This window comes from Micromesistius poutassou (assembly GCF_964030765.1).
Source record: "Micromesistius poutassou genome assembly, chromosome: 3".
NCBI classification, from domain to species: Eukaryota; Metazoa; Chordata; class Actinopteri; order Gadiformes; family Gadidae; genus Micromesistius; species Micromesistius poutassou.
In genome coordinates this window covers 4,795,810-4,820,679 of record NC_140273.1, presented here as the reverse complement: position 1 = coordinate 4,820,679, position 24,870 = coordinate 4,795,810, and the positions used below count along the sequence as shown (strand labels likewise).

The 24,870-nt window shown below is 49.7% G+C and overlaps 1 protein-coding gene across 3 annotated transcripts; it reads left to right on the top strand.

Annotated features, from left to right (window-relative positions):
• Nucleotides 1-735: 735 nt before the first annotated feature.
• Nucleotides 736-23,156, top strand: LOC311340173 (signal-induced proliferation-associated 1-like protein 2). Of its 3 annotated transcripts, none has more exons than XM_084465055.1 (22): nucleotides 736-943; nucleotides 4,011-5,314; nucleotides 7,372-7,499; nucleotides 8,161-8,349; nucleotides 8,819-8,975; nucleotides 9,204-9,307; nucleotides 11,033-11,172; nucleotides 11,263-11,812; nucleotides 12,032-12,306; nucleotides 13,234-13,455; nucleotides 15,067-15,210; nucleotides 16,383-16,465; nucleotides 17,386-17,492; nucleotides 17,914-18,272; nucleotides 18,467-18,631; nucleotides 19,512-19,562; nucleotides 20,153-20,243; nucleotides 20,377-20,725; nucleotides 21,179-21,280; nucleotides 21,571-21,652; nucleotides 22,025-22,106; nucleotides 22,894-23,156. In XM_084465055.1, the coding sequence occupies exons 2-22, from the start codon at nucleotides 4,186-4,188 to the stop codon at nucleotides 23,041-23,043; spliced, it is 4,659 nt and encodes a 1,552-aa protein (XP_084321181.1). In that variant the 5' UTR covers nucleotides 736-943; nucleotides 4,011-4,185; the 3' UTR covers nucleotides 23,044-23,156. The 3 variants fall into 3 exon arrangements, with proteins under 3 accessions (XP_084321181.1, XP_084321180.1, XP_084321182.1); XM_084465054.1 differs by having other exon boundaries at nucleotides 16,380-16,465; nucleotides 22,894-23,155; XM_084465056.1 differs by lacking the exon at nucleotides 19,512-19,562 and having other exon boundaries at nucleotides 16,380-16,465; nucleotides 22,894-23,155.
• Nucleotides 23,157-24,870: the final 1,714 nt, after the last annotated feature.

Below are 24,870 nucleotides of genomic sequence, written 5' to 3'. Positions count from 1 at the left end.
CTCATCTAAATGCAGATTTTGTAAAAAGAAATAAGAACACTGTGTCCCATTTGAAGCACATTTACAAAGCGGAGTATTTGGATTCAAATATCCGTGGATTCAAAAATGTAGAATATTTTTACTTTTGCGTGGATAAAATAATCGACCATATAATTGTATAATGTCCGATCGCCCATGCTCTGCAACTGACAAACTAGTTTAAATCAGCATTGTTTACATAATTAACTGAAATATTGGAGTTTGGGAGATATGTTTTCCTCAATTGAGTGATTTTGTGTTGCCTTTTTTGTTACTGCATTTGTATATGATTTTTTTTTGAAAAAAAGTGGATTTTATTTTGTTATCATAACTTTTTTTTATTTTTTGTTAACAATTTGTACATTTATTGTTATTTTCCTATTTTTTCGGTTACCGCAGGCATTAAAAGGGGTTAAACCAAAATAAACACATAGGTAGGCTACTAATAACACTAACTACATAATTAAATACATACATAGGCTACTCATGAACACAACGAAATTAATAATAATAAAATAATAAAATACCAAAAAAAAATGCAATAATACTCAGGATTGCCATTTATTTTAATGTTTCGTATAAACACTCTGGCAAGCCTTGTAGAGTGACGGTTTATATTTCTCAGGCCACAGTGCTGAGAGGGAGGGGCGGGGTTCCGCCGGCACAGCCTGTCATCCAAACCAACAATTCCTAAACGAGCCATTCCAGCCTGTGTTCCAAGCCAAGCCATTCCAGTGGGTGTTCCAAGCCGAGCCATACCAGGACCAGGCGGCTGGGAACAGAAGAGACTATCGGTGTGGAGGAGCCCAACCCCGGATTTAGTTTGCAACAGGAATGTACCGGAGGCAGGAAAGTTTACGGAGCGGAGACGGAGTGTGTCGAGGTGGCTTCGCGTTGATCCACAACTCTATCGTTCTGTAGGAAGGTAGGACACAGTGTGTAAATCCTTTTCTAGTTAAATGTTATGTCGACGTTAACGTCGCACACTGCGATCGCTGAGTCGATGCGAGGAGTAACTTCTGGTTTCCCAGCCGGCGTTTAACTCTTCCCGACGGGACTGAATTTAAAATCGCTAATCTCTCCATAAACACACAACAAAGCGGGTACAAATCGACAGTAATTCCCGATCAAGCCAGATTAAGAGCGGCCATGCGGGGCCAAATCCTGCGGTGTTTAACGGCTTTAGTCTGAAACAACACAACACCATTTGGTTGGGTGAACTCCCGAACCCCGCTGCTCTCAGACAAACGGTCCTCACACTACAACAAGCGTCCGCCCAACGTTACTGGAAAGTTAGCGCGTCCTGGTTATCGTCGTGTTTCACTCTACTTCATGTTTCTATGTGGGATATTGGCGGCTTGCCTGAGAGTTGGAGAGGTTTTTAACAAGTTTTGGTGTCGACGGTTCCGGCAAATGTCTTGTTTTGTTTGGAGGAGCTGAAAGGGTCTTTCAGCGGGCAGGCCTTTCCCTCACCCCCGCTGCGAGCTCCCCGACCCCCGCTGTGCGGTAGGAGGTGTCTGGCTCATCTAGTTGGTCTGGTGTTAGTGTGTAAACCACGTGTTCATGGGGTTGCTAAAGTTATTTAAATTAAAGAAGATGACATAACAGCAGGTCGTCGAGAGAGAGAGAGAGAGAGAGTGTGTGTGTGTGTGTGTGTGTGTGTGTGTGTGTGTGTGTGTGTGTGTGTGGGGGGGGGGGGGGGGGGGGGGGTACCATAGTGGGAAGCGGGTCATGGGGGGGTTGGAGACAGAATGTATGGTTGCCACGGAAACGCATCATGGAAGAGGCCCAGGGCTGTCCTCCGGCCGGATGGATCAGCAGTAACATCATCGACCTGAAGTCCATCTCATGACGACCTTGAGGTCACATGGTCTCTGTCGCTCTCTTGCTTTCTCTTTTCCTCTCTCTCTCTGTAGCTGTCTGTCGCAATGAGTAACAGATGTTACGTTAGTTGGTTTGGTTTAGGGTTAGTTAGTTCCTGTGTGTCATGTGTATTGTCTCTCTGCTGACCTGTCATTTTTCACTAATCTGTTTAAGATTAGAAAAGCGGTTGTGACTACAGATTCTGTTTAAAATGTCGGCCTGTCCAATTGGAGCACGGGACATGAGTGTAGCGCAGAGTCAGGCCCGTCATTCCAGCATCTCCCTGCTCATGGGGGCTGGCTCACCGAACGGTCATCGGTCCTGTGGTCTGCCTGCTCCAAAGAGCCGTATCAAAATCCCAGTATAGACAACAGAAACAAAGGGAGTTGTAGTTCTGTTGTAGTTAGATCAGACCAATATATTCTCCTCCCAGGTGTTTCTACATCTGAACCCTCTAAACATGTTCCAGAGGGCCTCACCGTGTTTCATCAGGCCCCTAGAAGTGGCACAAATCCGCTCAAATGAAAGTGCCTGAATGAGGAGGTGTGTGGGTGGAGGCAGTTCAGCCCTGAGGTGTAATGAGTCACATGGGGTTTATAAGACAGCTGTTACACATGGACGCACACACACTCATGAAGGTACTGTGCTCTAGGGCATCCTGGAGGTACCAGACCCCCTCTCCTCAGTAGAACCGTTTAACCCGAGGGATTGCTCTTGAAAATGCTAATTGAATGCTAGTTTGCTCATAGTGCATGGCAGCCCTATGGGAAAATCAACATGTCAGACATGTCATGTCAGGTCAGAGGTCACAGCTGATCTTCTTACAGGTTGTTGATGCGGCCTGTCGCCCCTCCATGACCTCTGACTTATGGACACCACCTTCTAATTACATAAATTAGAGTTCAAGTTCTGCTTGAGCAAGGCACCATCACTGAAGGGTTAGGGGTTCTATTCCCTGTGTAGCTCAGTAGGTAGAGCAAGGCACCAAGACTGCAGTGTTGGGGGTTGTACTCCCTGTGTAGGGAGGAGGAGTTGGTGGGTGGAGGAGCAGATGGATTGGTAGAAGGTGTTTTGGAGCAGGGCGGGTTTAGCCTTGTATACCTGGCTCTGCCGAGGGCCAAACAAACACGCCCCATGCGTCACAGCCCGTCAAACAGGAAGAGCCACGCCAGCCTTCCTATCTTCTAGAAACAACAACCACTGGCAAGCTGTCTAGACAGTTAGTCAGACACCAACCAAGTACAAACGCATACATGCACTGTACAAACATACACACAGAACTGATGTATATATATGTATATATATGTGTGTGTATATATATATATATATATATATATACTATACCTACGCTGTACAGGCTATGTTGTGATGAGGCTGTGTTGAGATGAGGCAGGCTGTGTTGTGATGAGGCTGGCTGTGTTGTGATGAGGTTGTGATGAGGCTGTGTTGTGATGAGGCAGGCTGTGTTGTTATGATGAGGCAGGCTGTGTCGTGATGAGGCTGTGTTGTTGTGATGAGGCAGGCTGTGTTGTGATGAGGCTGCCTGTGTGTCATACACCATAGCAGTAGGACTACAACCTCCAGCATACATCATAGCAGTAGCACGACAACTTCCATCATACACCATAGCATTAGGACCACTAAGAGTGTGGTTCTAGGGATATTTCAGAAACTTTTGGAGAATATATTTTAATCTCAGTTAAAGTTTAAATATGACAATAATAAAAAGGAATGTGTGATATTTATCACCTTCAATGACACAGTGGAGTAGGGAAGACTAAAGTGAATTGTATATATAACATACTTGCATCCTCCTTTTCCTACAGTGTGAACAGTCTTCCGGTAGGGCTTGTTCTGTTGTATTTGTTGCCTCTGGTTGGTGCCAGCGAGCCTATAGGTGCTGTTAGGAGATGTCTGACAGAACCATGTGATCCATATCATCAGTGGCTGAAACAAACTGAAGGATATAGGTCTACATTGAGGTTTCTGTTCACCAGCTGTGGTTTCTCTTAAAGCCTCGTCATTTCCCAACAAGTGTTTTGTTTACGGCCGTCACCGGACATCATTGTTAACTCTTAACACTCATTAACGTTTTAATATTTCACAACATCTTCGTTTTTGTCTTTCAGATCCTCCAGAACCATCCGAAAAATCAGTCTGATCGCTGGAATCATGACATCACAGCCTAGCAGGCTTCCTCACTAAGGACATGAGCAGACTCACAAAGGCTCCTCACTAAGGACATGAGCAGACCTTCCTCCAGACGCCGTGGAGTGCTGAGGTTGTAGCTGAGTCTGGGCCTGTATGCAGAACCCGGTCACCCAGAACCCGGTCTGCCAGAAGAGCAACAGTCTGCAAACCATGGGACCGCCCCCCACCAGCACCCCGCCCTGCAACCCCATGCCCAAGATGGGCGTCCGGGCCAGGGTGTCTGAATGGCCGCAGCGTAAGGACGTCTGGGAAGCCAGACCCCCGCCGCGGTACGACAGCCTGCTGCCCAGCCTGCAGGACCACCTGCTGGGCCAGGACGCCCTCCTGGGGCGGGCGGGCCCCTACCCGCTGAGCGAGCTGCTCAGCCACGCCCCCATGCGCAGCCTGGCCCGCATCAAGAGGAGCAACAGCGAGGTCACCCTCAGTGACCTGGGGGCCGACGAGGACCAGGACTACTGTGGGGCCACACTGCGTCGCGAGTACGGGAGCACATCCTCGCTGGGGGGCCACTCTTCTCAGGACCTCCTCGGGCCCCTGGTGGCCCTCGGGCCGGACAGGGAGGTGCAGCAGGAGCAGCCCAGTGCTCCTCCCAGCGGCTTCCCTCCGCTGCTCTCGCCCAGCCTCCTCACCGCCGCCCAGATTGCACGGGGCGACTACGTGGACCCCTCGCTGCTCTTCAGTGCCCAGCGGGACCGCCCCGCTACGCAGCGGGGCAAGCCGGAGAAGGCGGAGACGTCCATCTTCAAACGCCTCAAGAGCACGAAGACCGAAGCGCCGCCGGTGTCCCGGGAGGCCCCGGGGCCCCGCCACCTGACGGCCCCCACGTGTTTCTCCCACCACGACGTCCAGAGCCTGCTCTTCAGCCCCAGCCAGGCTGGGGGGAATCGCGGTAACGGGAGGAGGAACAGTGGACCGGGGGACTCGGTGGCGTCCCGGGGCCTCAGCATGGTGCCGGGGAGCGTGGCTGACCCCGCAGAGGGGAAGAGCAGTCAGCTGGTGTCTAGCTGGCCGGGGTACAGTCGGGAGACGGGGGAAGAGCGAGAGGGGGGTGGAGGGGGGGAGGGCGCTGTCATGGACTCATCCAGGGTCCCCAACGCGGCCGTGTCGGTGCTGGAGGTCCCCAGGGGCCGGCCGGTGTTCCCTGGGGACCTGGAGAGCGGCTTTACCGTGGAGCACCTGGACCAAGGGGCTTTCTACTACCAAAAGTACTTCTACAACAGAGGTAGGAACACCTGGACTCCACCTCTCCTCCCTGTCTCCTCCCTGTCTCCTCCCTGTCTGCTCCCTGTCTCCTCTCTGTCTCCTCCCTGTCTCCTCTCCGTCTCCTCCCTGTCTCCTCTCCTCTCTGTCTCTTCTCTGTCTCCTCTCCTCTGTGTCTCCTCTGTGTCTCCTCTGTGTCCAATCAACCCTGTCCTATCTCAGCCCTCACACAATATGAGTGTGAGTTTAAGCAGCCTCACCTGGCGATTTCTTTCGATTTGATTGATTAATCATTAGCATTTATGGGTTGTGGAATGTCTTAACTGCCAAACCACGTACTAGACTGCAGATTTGTTTTGCCTTAAAGAGCAATAGACCCGCTGTTTCAGCTGGGGTCGAACGCCATTTAAAAAAGGAGTTTTGTGCAGAGAGTTCTAGGAAGGAGGGGGCGTCAACTTTGTGATACTTTTTTAGTAACGTTGTAAATAGCTTTATAATGAGCGGCGTTGTATATGAAATGCGCCACACTCACTGTGGCGTTAAACTGAGTAGCTTATCCTTCACTCGGACGCAGACATCAAAATAAACCTCTGCTCAGACAGAGCTCCACAGATCCACACAGCGAGCGCTACACGTACACATACAACTCGCCAAAAACATAGGATTTGAATCCTGTTGTTGCTGAATTAAGGACTTCTTTGACTTAACAGTGATAAAATGGCATAGATGACTATTTTGACGATCATGTAAGACATACTGTATTGCCATATAACCACATTGTGTATGTTGCACCAAGAGATGCAGAGGCCAGCTCAAGCCACAGGCAGCAGCCTTTTCAACAGTCATTCCTTATGACAACAAAGGGCCCCGTGGCAGGCCAACACAGATGCGGTGACATATTACATTGCAAAATAATATGGTCCCCATTTAAACAGTAGAATGAGCTGGTTCATTAAGATGCTGCGAACTATGGACCATATACTTTGGTCTGTTTAGTTTAAGAAAAAGAGAAAATCTAGGTTTAGGTTGAAACTAACTATTATTTTGAAAAAAAAAATAATAATAATCACTGTTCCCACAACATCACCAGCCTGCGTTCTTGTTCTGGATGAGCTACTAGAAGGAGTTACTAGCAGGTACATGTACTGGTAGGATTAACTAGCTACATGTTCTGGTAGGAGTACCTAGCTACATGTTCTGGTAGGACTAACTAGCTATGTGAAAAAGTAGGAGTAGCTAGCTACTTGTACATCATCAGCATTATAGTGTTTACTTTCTGCTCTTCTTGAAAGCGGGTTGGATGTTGTGGGGAGCAGCAGTAGAGTGCCCTGCTACCACAGAAGAAGAGCTCCACTCTGAGCTGGCAACGTCAATCTGTCCACTCCATCTGTCAAATTGCTTCTGACTCATCTGAATCCTGACCCTGTGAACTCGGGTTTCCATATGTCAGAGCACGATGTTGAGATGTATAACGTTTGACCTTTGGTCCATACTGACTCACCGCCACAAGCAGGACGCAACAATCTGACATATTAGTGAGGATTCAGGTTGACATCTCAAACGTTCCTCCATATCAGCATTATACCACGCATCACAGAGCAGACAAACCTTGAGGATGCATATCTATAATGTACTGCATAGTCCAGACTGGTACAGATACAAAGCAGATAAACCTTTACTCCAACGCATATCTATAATGTACTGCATAGTCCAGACTGGTACCAACACAGAGCGGGCAAACCTTGACTCAGATGCATCTATAATGTACTGCATAGTCCAGACATGTACCAACACAGAGCTGCAGGCGGTTGGTAGACGTGCACACCACAAACCAGGTGTCACCCTGGGAAGGCAGAAGCCGCTTTGCTCCCTGCTGTGTAAACGGTTCAGAACGTTTAGGACAAGGTTGGCTCATCAAGCAACCACAGGTTCGATTCCCCCTGCAGTCCTGAGCTGTCATTCCTCTCTCTACCTCCCTTCTCTTCACTGCTAAGGATTCTGCCAATGACAAAGCAGTGAAGTATAGACCCCAAACGACCCCACCCTTTTAACTAACTCCTGGTCTCCTTCCTGGGTCAGAGCACCAGAACTTCATGGGGACGGACCAGTTCCTGGGGCCGGTGTCTCTCAGTGTGCGGAGGGAGAAGCTGGAGGAGGACAGAGATGGACCTCACTACAACTACCGGATCATCCTGAGGACCAGCCAGGTACGACGCCCCTCTAACTTTATCACAGTTCATGATGAAGTAGGCCATTCCAAACTAGGAATATGTCCTTAATCACAGATCACGGTGAAGTAGGCCATCCCAAACCAGGAATCTGTCCTTTATCATAGATCACGGTGAAGTAGGCCATCCCAAACCAGGAATCTGTCCTTTATCATAGATCATGATGAAGTAGGCTATCCCAAAGTAGGAATCTGTTTCGGTCTGTTGGCTCAAGGAATAAAAGCTAAAGGATACATTAAGAATGTAAAGAATATAGGTCACCGTCAAGCTGAGCGTACTGCCTGAGTACTGTTGTGCAACGTCCCGTGTGCAACATCTGTGGACCGTTGACATCATCTGCCCAGTCCTATGTAGTCCTACTGTCTTATATTACATCATCTGTCCAGCCCTATGAAGTCCTACTGTCAGTGGTCTGTTAGATCAGTGGTCCTACTGGTCCCTATGAGTTCTAGTGTCTACTGTCTTATATCAGAAAACAGCCCGCTTGGAAACAGTTTGCTTTCATTTAAAATATGTAACGTTTGCAAAACATTAATGTGGAGACGGGATCTAAATCAAGCCTTCAACCTGATCCTTATGTTCTCAGTGCTTATGTTGTCTCTCTGTCTGTCTGTCTCTCTCTCTTCTCCCCCCCTCCCAGCCCAGTACCTTAAGAGGGTCCATCCTGGAGGACTCTGTCCCCTCCTCCTCTAAACACGGGGGTCCCCGGGGCCTCCCCCTGAAGGAGGTGCTGGATTACGTCCTCCCGGAGCTCAGCACTTCCTGTCTGCGTGTGGCTAGCTCCGCCCCCGCTGTCCCCGAGCTCCTCCTCCAACTGGACCAGCAGGGGGTGAGCACCCTGACCCTCTACTCTGATACTACTACTACTACTATACTACTAACCCTGACTCTCATACTACTACTACTACTATACTACTAACCCTGACTCTCATACTACTACTACTATACTACTAACCCTGACTCTCATACTACTACTACTACTATACTACTAACCCTGACTCTCATACTACTACTACTACTACTACTATACTACTAACCCTGACTCTCATACTACTACTACTACTACTATACTACTAACCCTGACTCTCATACTACTACTACTACTACTATCCCTGACTGTCATACTACTACTACTACTATACTACTAACCCTGACTCCTCATAATACTACTACTACTACTATGCTACTACTATGCTATTGCTAAGTGTGTGTGTGTGTGTGTGTGTGTGTGTGTGTGTGTGTGTGTGTGTGTGTGTGTGTGTGTGTGTGTGTGTGTGTGTGTGTGTGTGTGTGTGTAGGTGAGTCTACAGCACCAGGTGGGGGTGCTGCTCTGTAGGGGCTTCCAGGGTGGCGGCCAAACGGGGGACAGTGATTGGTCCACTCCAGCACTGAATAACTTCCTGGATCTCCTGGGTCAGAAGATTCCCCAGAACCCAGCCCAGCTGAACACAGATGGTACATGACCCTAACCCCTTAACCAGACCCTAACCCCTTAACCCTAGCCTCACCCAGACCCTAGCCCTGACCCTGACCCCTGACCCAGACCCTCGCCTTAACCCCTCCCCAAGACCCTAGCCCTCCCCCAGACCCTAGCCCTCCCCCATTTGTGACGCATATATTCATTTTAGATAAAAAACCTTAACTGCAGTGTATCTCTGACCTCTCTGACTTCCTATCTCCTAGCGGGCTCAGCAGGAAGTCACTGTGTGTATGCTACCTACAAGGACCACGAGGTCATGTTCCATATCTCCACGCCGACGTCCAGCATAGCCAGCGACCCCCAGCAGGTGAACACCCTCACACTCATCCTCTATCCCTGACTTCTATCCCTAACACTGACCCTCTATCCCTAACCCTCTAACCCTGATACTGATCCTTTATCCCTTACCCTCTAACCCTAACACTGATCCTGTATCCCTAAACCTCTAACCCTGATACTGATCCTTTATCCCTTACCCTCTAACCCTAACACTGATCCTGTATCCCTAAACCTCTAACCCTGATACTGATCCTTTATCCCTTACCCTCTAACCCTAACACTGATCCTGTATCCCTAACCCTCACACTGATCCTCTAACCCTAACACTGATCCTCTATCCCTAACCCTGTAACCCTAACACTGATCCTCTATCCCTAACCCTCTAACCCTACCATGGATCCTCTATCCCTAACCCTCTAACCCTACCACAGATCCTCTATCCCTAACCCTCTAACCCTCACACGGATCCTCTTACCCTCTAATGATCCTCTGATAACCTGATACTGATCCTCTAACCCTGACAACCCTGATACGGATCCTCTAACCCCAACGACAATCCTTTATTGTGAACCCTCTAACCCTAACTCTCTAGAGCTAGAAAGCTCTAACCCGGACAACGTCTGAACATCATTTAAACAATATCACTATGAATGATTGTGATTCTGCATGGAAGTTCAGTGAGGCACTGAAGAACCAGTTGTAGTCTGAGAGTTCAGTTCTTGTTCTCAAGTACATTTTTCATAAAGCCCTTATCCTGCGGCTGGCTGAACAGCAGAGTGAAAGGTTCCCTTCCTGTGCTCCTGAAGCTCTGGAGGTTTGAACATCTCCAACCGCTTTGTTCCGATGTCTGAAGGGTCCTCTGATCAAACTATACTCTGGCTGACCAGAAACATTAACCCCTTACCTAACCCCTTTACTTATTATTTAACCTAATAGCAAAACAATGACCTCCAACCTAATGCCTCAACAAACCATCTCTCACCTAATACCTAACCTAACCACCTCTAACCTAATACCTAAACGTATCCACCTCCTAATCTAATACCTCATCTTAACCATCTCTAACCTAATTCCTAAAGTAACCATCACTAACCTAACTAACCACTAACATCGCGGTCTGTCTATTTGCAGACGGTACATGTGTTTTTAATGTGGCTCCTCTTGATAAACCTTCTGATGTTCTGGAGATGGAGGTGAGTGGATTTGATGGAGGACCGACACCCTACCCCTCCTCCTTTTGTAGTGCGATGTTGGGGAGGCTGTGCTTTGTAATTATTCGGTGTGAACGAGGTTGTAGATTTTTAATTGGAAATAAACCAGAATTGACACCCTCCCCTCGCCTCCCACACGGAGGGAGGCTTCTCACCCGCTAACGAAAGCTCTTTACACGCGCGTGATAATTGGAATCGCTGTTGCTGGAGTTGTTGCTGTAGCAACGATTCAATGTTGTGTGTGTGTGTGTGTGTTTGGGGTGGGGGTCTGGGGTGTGTGTGTGTTGGCAGCTGGAGAAACTTAATGTTTAATTCAAATTCTGCTTAAGACAGTGTTTTTTGCCTGTAGGATCAGACTGTGTTGGATCATAGTCTCAGGTCTGGTAGGATCAGACTGTGTTGGATCATAGTCTCAGGCCTGGTAGGATCAGAATGTGTTGGATCATAGTCTCAGGTCTTATAGGATCAGACTGTGTTGAATCATAGGTCTGCTGAAGGATCAGATTGTTAATTGGAGTATTAATTGTGTTATCTGCTTCCAGCTGCTGAGGAACCAGCAGGGGGTGCAGCTGGTCTTCCAGGAGCCAGGGGCCCCTCCCTTCACCCCCATCGGCCCCTCCCCCCAGGGGGTCTACCTGGTGGTCCGTGTTCATGGGCCCGGTACCGCCGAGCTCTGCTACAGGTCAGTGGCCGCCTTCGTGTGAAGCTCTTTCACTGAACCAGTAGCGGGGGCCGTGTGTGAAGGAGCTGCTGTTTTACTTTGTTTGTTCAGCGTGGCCGTGATGAGACCCAGAGACGTTCCCGCCTTTGGCCCGCCCCTCCCCCCGGGTGCCACCTTCCCGCACGGCCCCGCCCTCGGGGACTTCCTGCTCGCCAAGGTCATCAACGGCCAGAATGCCGTGCGCAAGGCGGCCGGCTCGGGCCCCGGCGGCGCCCAGGAGCGCCACCTGGCCCTGCGACAGCTGGTGGCCACCTGGCAGTCGGCCACGCCCCTTGACGGCCCCGCCCCCCGCTTCAGCTTCATCACGCTGGGCGGGAAGAAGAAGGAGCGCTCCAGGCCCCCGGGCCAAGCGAACCTGCACGCCGCCGGGGGCGTGGCCTGGCCCGCCGCGGTGGCGGGCGTGGCCTGTCTCCTCGCCGTGTCCCAGGAGACGGTGGTGCTGGTGGAGGAGGACACGGGGGAGGTGCTGTTCAACTGCTCCTGCCGCGACGTGATTGGCTGGACTGTGGCGCGCGGCGAGGGGAAGATCTACTTCCACAGAGGAGAGCGCGTGACGTTCAGCCTTCAGGACGAAGGGAGGGACCTCAGCCAGCGCCTCCAGGTCAGAGAGAGAGAGAGAGAGAGAGAGAGAGAGAGAGAGAGAGAGAGAGAGAGAGAGAGAGAGAGAGAGAGAGAGAGAGAGAGAGAGAGAGAGAGAGAGAGAGAGAGAGAGAGAGAGAGAGAGAGAGAGAGAGAGAGAGAGAGAGAGAGAGAGAGAGAGAATCTCATGAATCTCTCATTGTATTAATGTGTGTTTGTGTGTATATATTAATGTGTGTAGCTGGTGACGAGGGGCTGCTTGGCGGTGGAGGCGGTGCTGAGGAGGAACTCGTTGGGCCAGCTGGGTTTCCATGTCAACGCGGAGGGCGTGGTGGCGGACCTGGAGCCCTACGGCTTCGCCTGGCAGACGGGGCTGCGGTCCGGCTGCCGCCTGGTGGAGATCTGCAAGGTTGCCGTGGCAACCCTGGCCCACCAGCAGATGATCGAGCTGCTGAGGACCCCGGGCCCCGTGGCTGTGGTCGTTATAGCGCCGCACGAGGACGGCTCCCCGCGCAGGTACTTCCTCATCTTCGTCATCTTCCTCCTGCAGACTAGACCAGGATGCCGTAAGGGTTCGTACCCGCAACCACTGTTAGTGCCTACACAACGACTACCGCCGGGGGAGGTACTGGGATGGTCCCAGGAGAACCACTAACGTATCAACAGCTTTGAGAACATCTGCTCTGGACCATTAGGCACCAACCATTAGTGTGTTTGATACCAGACCTTTTCAAACAGTTTGAGATACCAGCCAGCCTCCTAACAGGTTACTGTGTTTCTGAGGTTAGTGTGTTTCTGAGATTACTGTGTTTCTGAGGTTAGTGTGTTTCTGAGATTACTGTGTTTCTGGATTACTGTGTTTCTGAGGTTACTGTGTTTCTGAGGTTACTGTGTTTCTGAGGATGGTGTGTCGCCTGCGAATTTACACCGCAGGCGAGAGAGAGATGTGAGCGTAACGTAGGCGTATCAATTCACACCACCGCCGTTTATTTCGCTATATTTTCAAGATTCATCAGATAACATCATAACCGAGACGCTTCAGAAACGCTTGAAAATAGAAGTGAAGCATAAAGTTAAGCTTTGGTCGGCCGTGAGACGGGCGTAGAACGCTGCCGGTGTGAATCAGTGCACTAGTTTGAATGAATTCTATCACTAGCTGAAGTCTGACGGCCGACTAAAAAACTGTGTAAATTGGCCTTGAGGGTGGTGTGTTTCTGAGGTTGGTGTGTTTCTGGATTAGTGTATTTCTGAGGGTGGTGTGTTTCTGGATTACTGTGTTTCTGAAGGTGGTGTGTTTCTGAGGGTGGTGTGTTTCTGGATTAGTGTGTTTCTGAAGGTGGTGTGTTTCTGAGGGTGGTGTTCTTGAAGGGGTGGAGTTTCCCAGGGTGAAGTGATTCGGGGGATGGTGTTTGTGTCTACATCAGTGTGTTTGTGTTTTTATAGGAGTTTTACCGAGATGTACCCGGGTCACTTCAGAACGGCTGCTCAGCCCTGGCACAGTGGCCTACCTGGGGCCCCGCCCCTCTCCAGGGCCTCGCCCAATCAGGGCCCCAGCCCCCGGGCCTCGCCCAGTCAGGGCCCCAGCCCATCCCAGAAGATGTTCCACTATGCTCCTGCAGGCTCCATCTCGCGTAGCAGCTCCTTCGACCGGCCAGAGAACAGCAGGTAGGACCTTAGTTACTATGGGTACCAACCCTAGTTACCTTGGTTACAAACCCTAGTTAAAATGGTGACTGAGCAGTTAGGACCCTCATTACCATGGGTACAGACCCTAGTTACCATGGTTATAAACCCTAGTTACCATAGTGAATGAGCAGTTAGGACCCTAGTTACAGACCCATTTTACCAGTGTAACAGAGCAGGTAGAAACATAGTTACCATGGTTACAGACCCTAGTTACCATGGTGACAGAGCAAGTAGGACTAGGCATTGTGCGGTCAAATAGTTTTTGCTCCACTGAACTATCTAATGAGTTAAAATACATTTTTTGGTGTATTTTTGTAAATATATTTGACATAGAATTGATTGCATGAGATGTTTAGACCACATTTGTATGTGCTCTAAACATCTCATGCAATCAATTCTATGTCAAATCGGCATCTCGAGGTCCTACCGCGCACCACTGCGCTACGCATTCAAGTGAGTTGAGGAGCGAGTCATAGCGTAACCTCTGCCTCCTCTCTGGCGGGACCCCCACTGCGGGGGGAGGGAGCGTGTCCGGTCGCTCACTGGGTTCTGCTTGGGATCTGAATGCATGGTGGGAATGTCGCCTCCGACACCAGCTGGTAACATTCCTAACACTGCGTTCATCAGCACCACGGTGTTCCCCAGTCCAGAGAGACGGGACTGTCGTGGTCTTTGGATATCTTGGGAGATACTTTTACATACTCTATTAGTTGTATTTTTAATTCCTGTTTCTGACACGATATATATTTATACATGGTCTTTTGTCAGTTCTGCATCGTTTCGTAAATGTTATTTTTAAATCCTGTTTCTACTTTTCTGGGAGAGTCCAGCAACAAAATACGAATGTGACCTTCTGGACTTCACAAGTGACCTGTGTGTGGGTCCCCCTCACTGCAGGGGACTGTGGCACTACTACTTCCCTGTTAAATGTTCCCGAGGAGCAGGCGATTCATGTATTAATAAGTTGATAAGTTGATGTGTTCATTAATTCATGAATTTATAAGTTGTTGCGTTCACGTGGGTGTGAATAATGTTTCAGGGCTCCAAGCGACCGTGTGGTTTCTGTGCGAAGCCGAGGAGAACGATCGCTTGAGCGAGCCCAACACGCTACGCCACGCTAGCTCTTAGCTCTTAGCTCTAAGGTTTAGCGAGCTTAACACGCTCACTGGGCCTTTTAATCACACTACGTCAGCTCTTAGCTTTAGCAAGCCTAACACGCTCACTGGGCCTTTCTAACTACACTGAGCTATAACAGTACCGCTTCATGTTCTGTTATAACAGTACCGCTTTATGTTGTGTTATAACAGTACCGCTTCATGTTCTGTTATAACAGTACCGCTTCATGTTCTATTATACCAGTACAGCTTCATGTTCTATTATAACAGTACTGCTTCATGTTCTATTATAACAGTACCGCTTCATGTTCTGTTATAACAGTACCGCTTCATGTTCTATTATAGCAGTACTGCTTCATGTTCTATTATAACAGTACTAGATAATAGCAGAGTGTGCGATTCCACTTTAACAAGGTCACTTTGATCTTGATGCCCTACTAACCACCACTGGCTTGGGTTGTTTTTAATTTCCCAGGATGCACCAGGGCTATGCCGTGTCCCCGAGCGGAACTCAGAGTCGGGGGGAGGGACTTGTCTTCTGCAGCTCGCCCAGCAACCAATCAACCACCAGCGATCCGGGTCCGAACGGCACTTGGTCCCAGTGCAGCACCTATCGCAGGTAAGACGCTACAGACTCCTCGTTGTGGGTTAGATTCCCGGCAGAAGTTGTAGCTGCACTGCTGATTAGGGGTTAAATTCCCAGCAGGAGATGTAGCTGTACTGTTTCCAGTCAAAAAAATGTATTGACTGGAAATCTTTTTCTTTTTTTACTTAGGCCTAGCTATCGATAGCATTAGACAATTTGTTAACATGAGCTGTTTTTTTAGCCATTGCCAGTTTGTTAGCATTAACAAGTTTTAATAACATCAGCCAGTTTGTAAGCATCAGCCAGTTTGTGAGCTGTTGCTAACAAACTTGTTGTTAGGCAGACCATCCTCACTGTTTCAGCATCTACTCTCTGACCCTTAGACCCTAGACCCTGACCCCTAGACCCTGACCACACACACACATATACACTCACACACACACACACACACACACCGAGAGCTCCACCTGCTAGAAGTCTCCACACAAACACACGCGCTCCGTCAACCACACATTCCACAGATCTCTGCCTCGCTCCTGTCTGGTGGCTCCTCGCTCGCCTGCTTCTCCTGGCTTGGGTTTCCTCAAGCTTCCACATCCGCTGCTGGGAATGTTGGTGCGGCAGCCGGAATACCGGAGTACCACCAGATCCAGTTACATCAGAACATTCTGGAAATAGAATGCAAAGTTTAGATCTGGACAGTCTGTCTACTTGGGACTCCAGCCCGGCGCAGTTAACATCTTGCCTCAACTACTTCCTCTGTACTAGCTTTGATACTGCCTGAAATTCTACCTCAATACTGCCTCAAAAAATGCCCAAATACCATATCTATACCGCCCCTAATACTTCCTCTATACTGCCTCAAATACCATAACTTTACTGCCCCTAATACTTCCTCTATACCACCTCAAATACTATCTCTATACTGCCTCAAATACTTCCTCTTTACTTCCTAAAATACTCTCTTATACTTCATTTTTACTGCTTTGAATGCTTCCACTTTACTGTACACCTCACCACAGCACTTTTCCACCTCTGTACACCTCAAATACTATCCCAATTACATCTCAAATATGACCCATATACTCTATCAAATACTGCCTCAAATACTACCATGACCTGACCCATCAAACTGACTCCAACAAGACTGGGATGATAAACACACCTATATCATACCATGAACTCTCTCTCTCTTTCTGTAGCAGTCCTTCTCCTACCTTGGTCACCCATCCCGCTGGTGATGAAGGAAGAGATCAGTCAAAACAGGACCAGAGAACCAGATCCTCAGGTGATTGACTCCAGACCTGTTATCATCTATCAATCCCTAGAACACATTACCTGTCAAATATAGCTTATCTCAGTTATTTTCAAACTGTGGTCTGTGACGGTACTGAAGGTGGTCCGTGGAAAAGCAAACTAAAATATAAAATAATATTTTTCATAAAAAATAAAAAATATGTATGTATGATATACAATTTAAATTAAATTGAAGGTGTTGTGTGATTACTAAAATAGGCTAGTGCAAAGATTAGAACGATTTGTTTTAAATTATAAATGGAAAAAATAAGGCCTATTATTATTTTAATTTCCAGTAAGTTTCTTGATCTCCCGTTTCTGAAATGTTTTGCATATGTTACTTAGACAAAATCCCAGCCTGTTCGTTGAGGACTTTGAGAAGATTTGATATTTGACTTTATCCAGTTCAGTTCAGTTCAGTTCATTTGTGATTACTGTACATATTTAATACTCCATTATCATTGCTATGGATATAAGCCTGGTGTTCAAATGATCCTGATTACGCCCTTGGGCGCTTTAAATAAATACATTAAATATGTGGCAGCCGTTGTGTGCACTTGCCTAAACGTTCTTTTAACAAGCCTGTTGTACTGATTCTCTGTTACTTTTAGTGCTAATATATGCCTATTAAGAGGTGTGGGTAATTCAGGTAGGACTGTGTGTAGACATATTTTATTATGTGTGTTATAAGGTAGTCCGCAAATATTCTTGATTATAAAAAGTGGTCCACACACACTCAAAGTTTGTAAACCCCTGGCTTATCTGGTCAAATATGGTTCAGTCACAAACCATATTAGGACTTTCCTTGTTTTCTGAAGGTCTTTTTATTGCATCATCTATCTATTTGAAGAGAACCTACGTGGTCTGAGTGTGGGGAGAACACATGACTAACCCTGTCCCTTATCCCTCCAGACGCACAGGGCCGTCGCCCCTCCGCCAAGCTCCACAAGCTGCGTGAGCGGCCCCCAGTCAGGCCCCCAGCCCAGCCAGGAGCCAGACTGGCCAGCAGCCGCACCACGGTGGGTCCCCTTTACCCAGCAGGGCCTTTAGCTAGCAGACAGCTAACAAACCTATGGTTGTGCAAGCTCAGGTTAATCCTGTGTGTTCTTCCCCACTAGGGCTAGCTCCTAGCAGGCTAACGGTGGTCTCCCCCAGCAGGGCTAGCTCCTAGCAGGCTAACAGTTTGTTCTGCCCCCGCAGGGCTAGCTCCTTGCAAGCTTAAGGTGTGTGTTATGCCCCACTAGGGCTAGCTCCTAGCAGGCTAATAGTATGATCTGCCCCAGCAGGGCTAGCTCCTAGCACGCGTGTGTTCTGCCCTAGCACAGGTGTGTGTGGGTGTGTGTTCTGCCCTAGCACGGCTAGCTGCTAACTGGCTAACGGTGTGTTCCACCCCAGCGAGGCTAGTTGCTAGCAGGCTAATGGTGTGTTCTGGCCCAGTAGGCAGTGAGGGGCAGCTCCAGTGTGTCCAGTACCAACACCATGTCCAGCACAACCTCCAGTGCCTCCAGCGGTGCGGACCGGCCCTTCGGCTCCTCCGACCCAATGGACCCCCAGGAACTGGGCCTCACCTACATTCAGGGAGCGTCGACCGACAGCGGCATCGACACCCCCCCCGTGGCCACGCCCCCCGCCCCGCCGCTGTCCGTGGGTGAGGAGGAGGGGCGGTGCCCGGAAGGGTACTGCAAGGCGACGGCTCCGCACGACAGGGCTCAGGCTCAGGGTGTTGCCCGGGCAACCGCCTCCGGAAACCCTAGAGATGGCAGCCTGGGGAGCCTGAGTGAGAGCTCCTCCCTGTCCAGGTAGGATACACTCTGGGATTACTCTAGGGCTGGCTGGCTGGCTGTGTCCTCTGTGAAATGTGTTGTTTTTTTTTCCTCCATTTGTTATTATTATTTTTCTTTCTGCATACTAACTGACAGATGTCAAATAACCAGTGTGTAAAAGTCATACAAATATTTAATGAAATCAAAACTCTCTGTCTCTTTCTATCTAGTGGTTCTCGGTGTTCCAAGAACTTCAGAAGGATGGGAGGAAGCCCCGCCCCCTCCGCCACTGACGTTACCTCTCCTCTGAACCGAGGGGCGGGGCAACCTACACAGGACAATCTGATTGGATGGAAGAAGGCGGGGGGCTGCTCCGGTCGTGAGCGTCCTGACAGGTGAGTGACATGTTCTCGAGCCAATCAGAGAGAGATTCAAAATGAGCACATTTTGTCATTTTACAGAGAGACTCGCAAGTGAGCAGCATAGGACCAGAGTGTAGAGCAGCATGGGACCAGAGGGTAGAGCAGCATAGGACCAGAGGGTAGAGCAGCATGGGACCAGAGGGTAGAGCAGCATAGGACCAGAGTGTAGAGCAGCATAGGACCAGAGGGTAGAGCAGCATAGGACCAGAGGGTAGAGCAGCATAGGACCAGAGGGTAGAGCAGCATGGGACCAGAGGGTAGAGCAGCATAGGACCAGAGTGTAGAGCAGCATGGGACCAGAGTGTAGAGCAGCATAGGACCAGAGTGTAGAGCAGCATATGACCAGAGGGTAGAGCAGCATAGGACCAGAGGGTAGAGCAGCATAGGACCAGAGTGTAGAGCAGCATGAGACCAGAGTGTAGAGCAGCATGAGACCAGAGGGTAGAGCAGCATGAGACCAGAGGGTAGAGCAGCATAGGACCAGAGTGTAGAGCAGCATAGGACCAGAGTGTAGAGCAGCATGGGACCAGAGTGTAGAGCAGCATGGGACCAGAGTGTAGAGCAGCATAGGACCAGAGTGTAGAGCAGCATGGGACCAGAGTGTAGAGCAGAATGGGACCAGAGTGTAGAGCAGCACCATAACAACCCATCTCCATGAGGAGCGGTCACATGGTGGTGTATGTGGTGATGGAGCGGTCTCAGGGTGGTGATGGAGCGGTCACATGGTTGTGTATGTGGTGATGGAGCGTCTCAGGGTGGTGATGGAGCGGTCACATGGTTGTGTATGTGGTGATATCATTATGACGTCGTCACGGTGAAGCTGAACTTCGTACCTTTGGTCTTGGTCCTTTAGTGGAGCCGACGCCCTCCTCTACCTGCTTAACAGCCTCAGTCTGAGGTCCAGGTAGACACCTGTCTCCTAGCCTGTCTCCTAGCCTGTCTCCTAGCTCCCCCTTAGCATGTGTCCTAGGCTGTCTCCTAGCTGTGTCCTAGGCTGTCTCCTGCCTGTCTCCTGCCTGTCTCCTAGCCTGTCTCCTAGCCTGCCTCCTAGCCTGTCTCCTTGCCTGTCTGCTAGCCTGTCTCCTAGCCTGTCTCCTAGCTTTCCCTTAGCATGTGTCCTAGCTCTCCCTCAGCATGTGTCCTAGCCTGTCTCCTAGCTGTACCCTAGCCTGTCTCCTAGCCTGTCTCCTAGCTCCCTCTTAGCATGTGTCCTAGCCTGTCTCCTAGCTGTGTCCTAGGTTGTCTCCTATCCTGTCTCCTAGCCTATATCCTAGCCTGTGCCCAAGCCTTTGCCCTAGCCTGTGTCATAGTCTCTGTCTTTGCCTGTCTCCAGATTTTTTCCTAAATCACACTAATGGTGGATTTGTATGAGCTTTTAGGTCAGGGTCCACTCACTTACTTACTCACTCACTCACTCACTCACTCACTCACTCACTCACTGACTCACTCACTCCGGTTATTTAAATCTACCCTTGTTTCTCCCTGGGCCTAAAGCCTGCAGCTCCAGTTGCAGCCCTACCCAGCCAGGGAGGCCTTCCTTCGGATGATAACGTCCGACTCCTGCGGTCCTGAAGACACGGATCAGGTGACCGCAGAAAACCAGGAGCGTGGAGCGTGATGTAAAGACTAGGAAATTAAATGTGATAGAAAAAATAACTCCCGTCTCCTCTCCTCTCCTACCCCTCTTTTTCCTGTCTCCTCTTCCTCCTCCCTCTCAGTCTCTACTCTCACCTACGCCCCTGTTCCCAGCGTCTCCATGGCGACCCCTCCAGCGGTCCATGTCGGAGGAGAGTCTCTGGAGCCACCAGAGGAGTTTGTCTCTGATCAGCTCCCGTAGCTCGCTTCTGGAGGCCAGCACCCCCGCGGACACCAGCACCCTGCCCTACGGCAGCACCCTACCCTACCGCAGCACCCTGCCCTACGGCAGCACCCTGGCGTACGGCAGCACCCTGCCGTACCGCAGCACCCTGCCCTATGGCAGCACCCTGCCGTACCGCAGCACCCCGCCCCCACACGTCAGCACCCTGCCGTGGGACAGCAGCCTGGCCTGGGCCTCCCTGCGCAAGAGTGAGTCTAAGGGGTTTTAAGTGGGGGGGCGGGGGCTGGGGATGCTGTGAGAAAGAGGCGGTGCTCTATCTCCATGGTTACATGCTCATTAAGGGGGACCCCTTGGTGGCTGTCTGTTTCGAGACCCCCCGCGGGGGCCTTGTTTCCTAAGCCCCCCCGCTGAGCCTGGTTCACCAGCGGCAATCACCATGACGATAGGAACTAGGAGAGACAGATAGGAGGATGGGAGGGGGTTGTGTGGATAACGGGAAGCGATGCTGTAGCAAGTAGTGATGATAAGATCTACAAAAGAATGTGTCAACAAAGTACATGTAGCTAAAAAAAGATGCTAACAGGAAACGATGACGCTTACATTAAGTGGTTCTGCTAACAGGCAGTGATTATGCCGGCTGCTTACAGGAAGTGAGGATGCTAACAGGAAGTGATGACGTTAACAGTGGTCATTTTTTGCAGACCGGCTGAGCTGCTCTGACGGAGCGCTGGCAGAGCGGACCAAGATGGCGGAGGTGGGGAGGGCCTGGTCTCAGCTGGTGACCGCAGCACAGAGCTCAACAGGTAACCCGCCAGGACACGCCCCCGGGCTGCTCTGATTGGATAGAGCTCACACAAGGTTCTGCGGACTAAGGGAGAACCGTCAGAAATGACGTACACATTCGGGCTGCTCCAACTTTCCCATTTTACAAGTTCAGTGTGTTATTGGTAGGTAGTAGGTAGAGGAGGTGGACCGTTTGAACAAAGTGGAGTCTGAACTCCATATGTGTGTGTGTGTGTGTGTGTGTGTGTGTGTGTGTGTGTGTGTGTGTGTGTGTGTGTGTGTGTGTGTGTGTGTGTGTGTGTGTGTCTAGTGGACCAATTTGGTGTGAGCTCCATGTTGGACCTGGATCAGGACCAGAAGCTGGGCCACCGGGTGGACACCCTGCAGGACGGGTATGGTACTGCACCACCTGCACTGTACATACAGCAGTAGTACTACAGTTATAATACGGTACTACTACGGTATTACTGTAGCACTGGTGCAGTTATATTAAATCTTTACTGTAGTACTTTACACAGAATGTACTACTGCAGTATCAAAACAGTAATACAGTAGTAGTAGTAGTACTACAGAATGATTACATTGTCAGCAACATCCTCAGATCAGTTTCACTGCTACTCTGGAGAATAATTCATTCTGTTGAATCTTTAAACGTGCTGATTAATGAACAAACCTCTCTCCTTTCCTCCTTCCTCTGCTCTGTCCATCTCTACTCTCCTGTCTTCCTCTCTTCTCCTCTCTCCTCTTTTCCCTCCTCTATCCAGTGACAAGTCTGCTGCCTTGCTCTCAGGTAAAGTCGACCAATTGGAGGAGGCTCTTCTTCAGCTGCAGCTGGACCTGAGGAAGGTAGCTTACCCATAATTCATAGCTAAACTCACAACTCATAATGTTGCACATGGTTTCTGTTTCCCCTTCTGAGGGGTTATACTACCGGTTATACTACCTAATCATACCCAGAATAACTTGATATAACTTCCTCAAATACAAACTGCACAACCCATTATCAGGTTGACCTTAACAACACTCTAGGGCAGCCATTGATTTTCAATAGTTAATCTGTAAATAATTGAGTCTATAAAATCATTAATAATACCAAATGCCATCATAATCCAGTCCAAAGCGATGTCGTAAACGCTCTTTCTTTATCTAACAAAGAGCCAAGAAAAACTAAACTATTCCTTTTATTATGATCCATGAACCAAATATGTGAATTGATCTGCCTCATTAGGCAGCAATGTTTGGTTATTCCTCAGTCCTGATCACAGCGACCCGGGTTCGATACCTTGCCCGTGGTCCTTTGCTGTATGTCCTCCCCTCTATCTCCCATACCTTAACTATCTCACTCTATAATAAGGCATTAAAATGCTAAAATTAATCTTAAAAAAAAAAAAGAAATATGTAACATTCATCGGTTATCAAAATAGATTTAGATAAACCTGTCGATCCCCTTATTGATTCATCGACTAATCGTCCCTCCTTGGCTTCAGAACACCCACGGTTAGCTCTGACCAAACTCCTAGTCCCTCATGAAACAACTGCTGAGTCCCCTCCGCTCTCCTGACTCCCTCGCTCCTCTCTCCTCTCACCTGACTCTGTCCCCTAACGCGACCTTCTCCCCCCTCCCACACACCAGGAGCAGGAGGACAAGCTGCTCCTGCAGCAGGAGGTGCAGCTCCTCCGTCACGACAACATGCGCCTCCACCAGGAGAGTCTGAGTACTGCAGCTCAGTTCAGCAGATACACACACTGGCTCCTCCAGCCCCCCCAGCCCCCCCACCAATAACACACACACACACACACTGGCTCCTCCAGCCCCCCCAGCCCCCCCACCAATAACACACACACACACACACACACACACTGGCTCCTCCAGCCCCCCCAGCCCCCCCACCAATAACACACACACACACACTGGCTCCTCCAGCCCCCCCAGCCCCCCCACCAATAACACACACACACACACACACACTGGCTCCTCCAGTCCCCCCACCAATAACACACACACACACACACACACACACACACACACACACACACACACACACACACACACACACACACACACACACACTGGCTCCTCCAGCCCCCCCAGCCCCCCCACCAATAACACACACACACACACTCACACACACACACTGGCTCCTCCAGCCCCCCCACCAATAACACACACACACACACACACTGGCTCCTCCAGCCCCCCCACCAATAACACACACACACACACACACACACACACACACACACACACACACACACACACACACACACACACACACACACTGGCTCCTCCAGCCCCCCCAGCCCCCCCACCAATAACACACACACACACACACACACACACACACACACACACACACACACACACACACACACACACACACACACACACATTGTCAAATATGCACACAGATATGCACCTTGTGTGCTTGGACACACACACACACACACACACACACTGTTGGGGGGCCAGGCTATGAGGCTTTATAAAGACTGGCTAGCACACAGAGGCTAGCACGACGACGCTAACATGCAGAGGCTAGCACACAGAGGCCTCTGAAAAGCTGTTGTGATAGCAGGGATGCTAGCTGTGACACTAACACAGAGTGTGTTAAATCTGTTGTCTTGACACTGTCCGGACCACTTAACCCTGTGCTATGTAGACACAGGCCATCTATAACCACTGGATCCTACAGCGCTCCAAACAGCCAATCAACATACCCGCTCGCAAGGAGCTGGCCACGCCAGCGTGTGCGTTCTTTTTTGTCGCTAAGCAGACAAATAATGTGCAACTCTTTTTATGTCCGCTAAACCTCCAGCGCCCTCTGTCTGTCTTCTGTTAGGTCCTCATAATTGGACACGCATGATTCAAACAAACCAAGCCACAATAATCCTCTGCTGCCTCTGCCACGATGATGCCTACTGTAAATAGATCCTTATTACCCCGAGATGTATTTAATGTCTCTGTTTTCTACACTGATGTGTTCTACTGTTGTGGGAACGGGAATACAAAACTCTCTTGCTACAAAAAAGACTATTTAAAACCTTTGCCTGGGCGAGATGCTGGATCTTTGGTGGTCTGAGCTCTGAGTACTGACCCGAATACCTGGTGGGGGGGGGGGGGAGTACTAGCAGTAGTACCAGGTACAGTAGGAGTACTACCAGGTATAGTAGGAGTACTGCCAGGTACAGTAGGAGTAGCACCAGGTACAGTAGGAGTGATACCAGGTACATAAGTAGTACTGCCAGGTCCATAAGTTGTACTGCCAGGTTAGTAATACTACCATGGTACAGTAGTATTACTACAGACCTGACCCATGTTGCCAGGGTTTTTTTCGTTGACCTAGAACCCAGTGTTTCCATGGTAACATGGAAGCCCGCTGACCTTCATGAGTCATGTGGTAGTGATGATGATGATGATGATGTTCCCTCCTGAAATACTAAAGACCCCCTAGCTGTTGGACTACCGCTGTCTTTACTGGTGTAGTTCTGGTGTAGTCTGGTCCCTGCTGGACCAGTAAGTTCCTGGTCTAGTCTTATCCTGGTCTCTGCTGTACCGGTAGGTTCCTGGTCTGGTCTATCCTGGTCTCTACTGGACCAGTAGGTTCCTGGT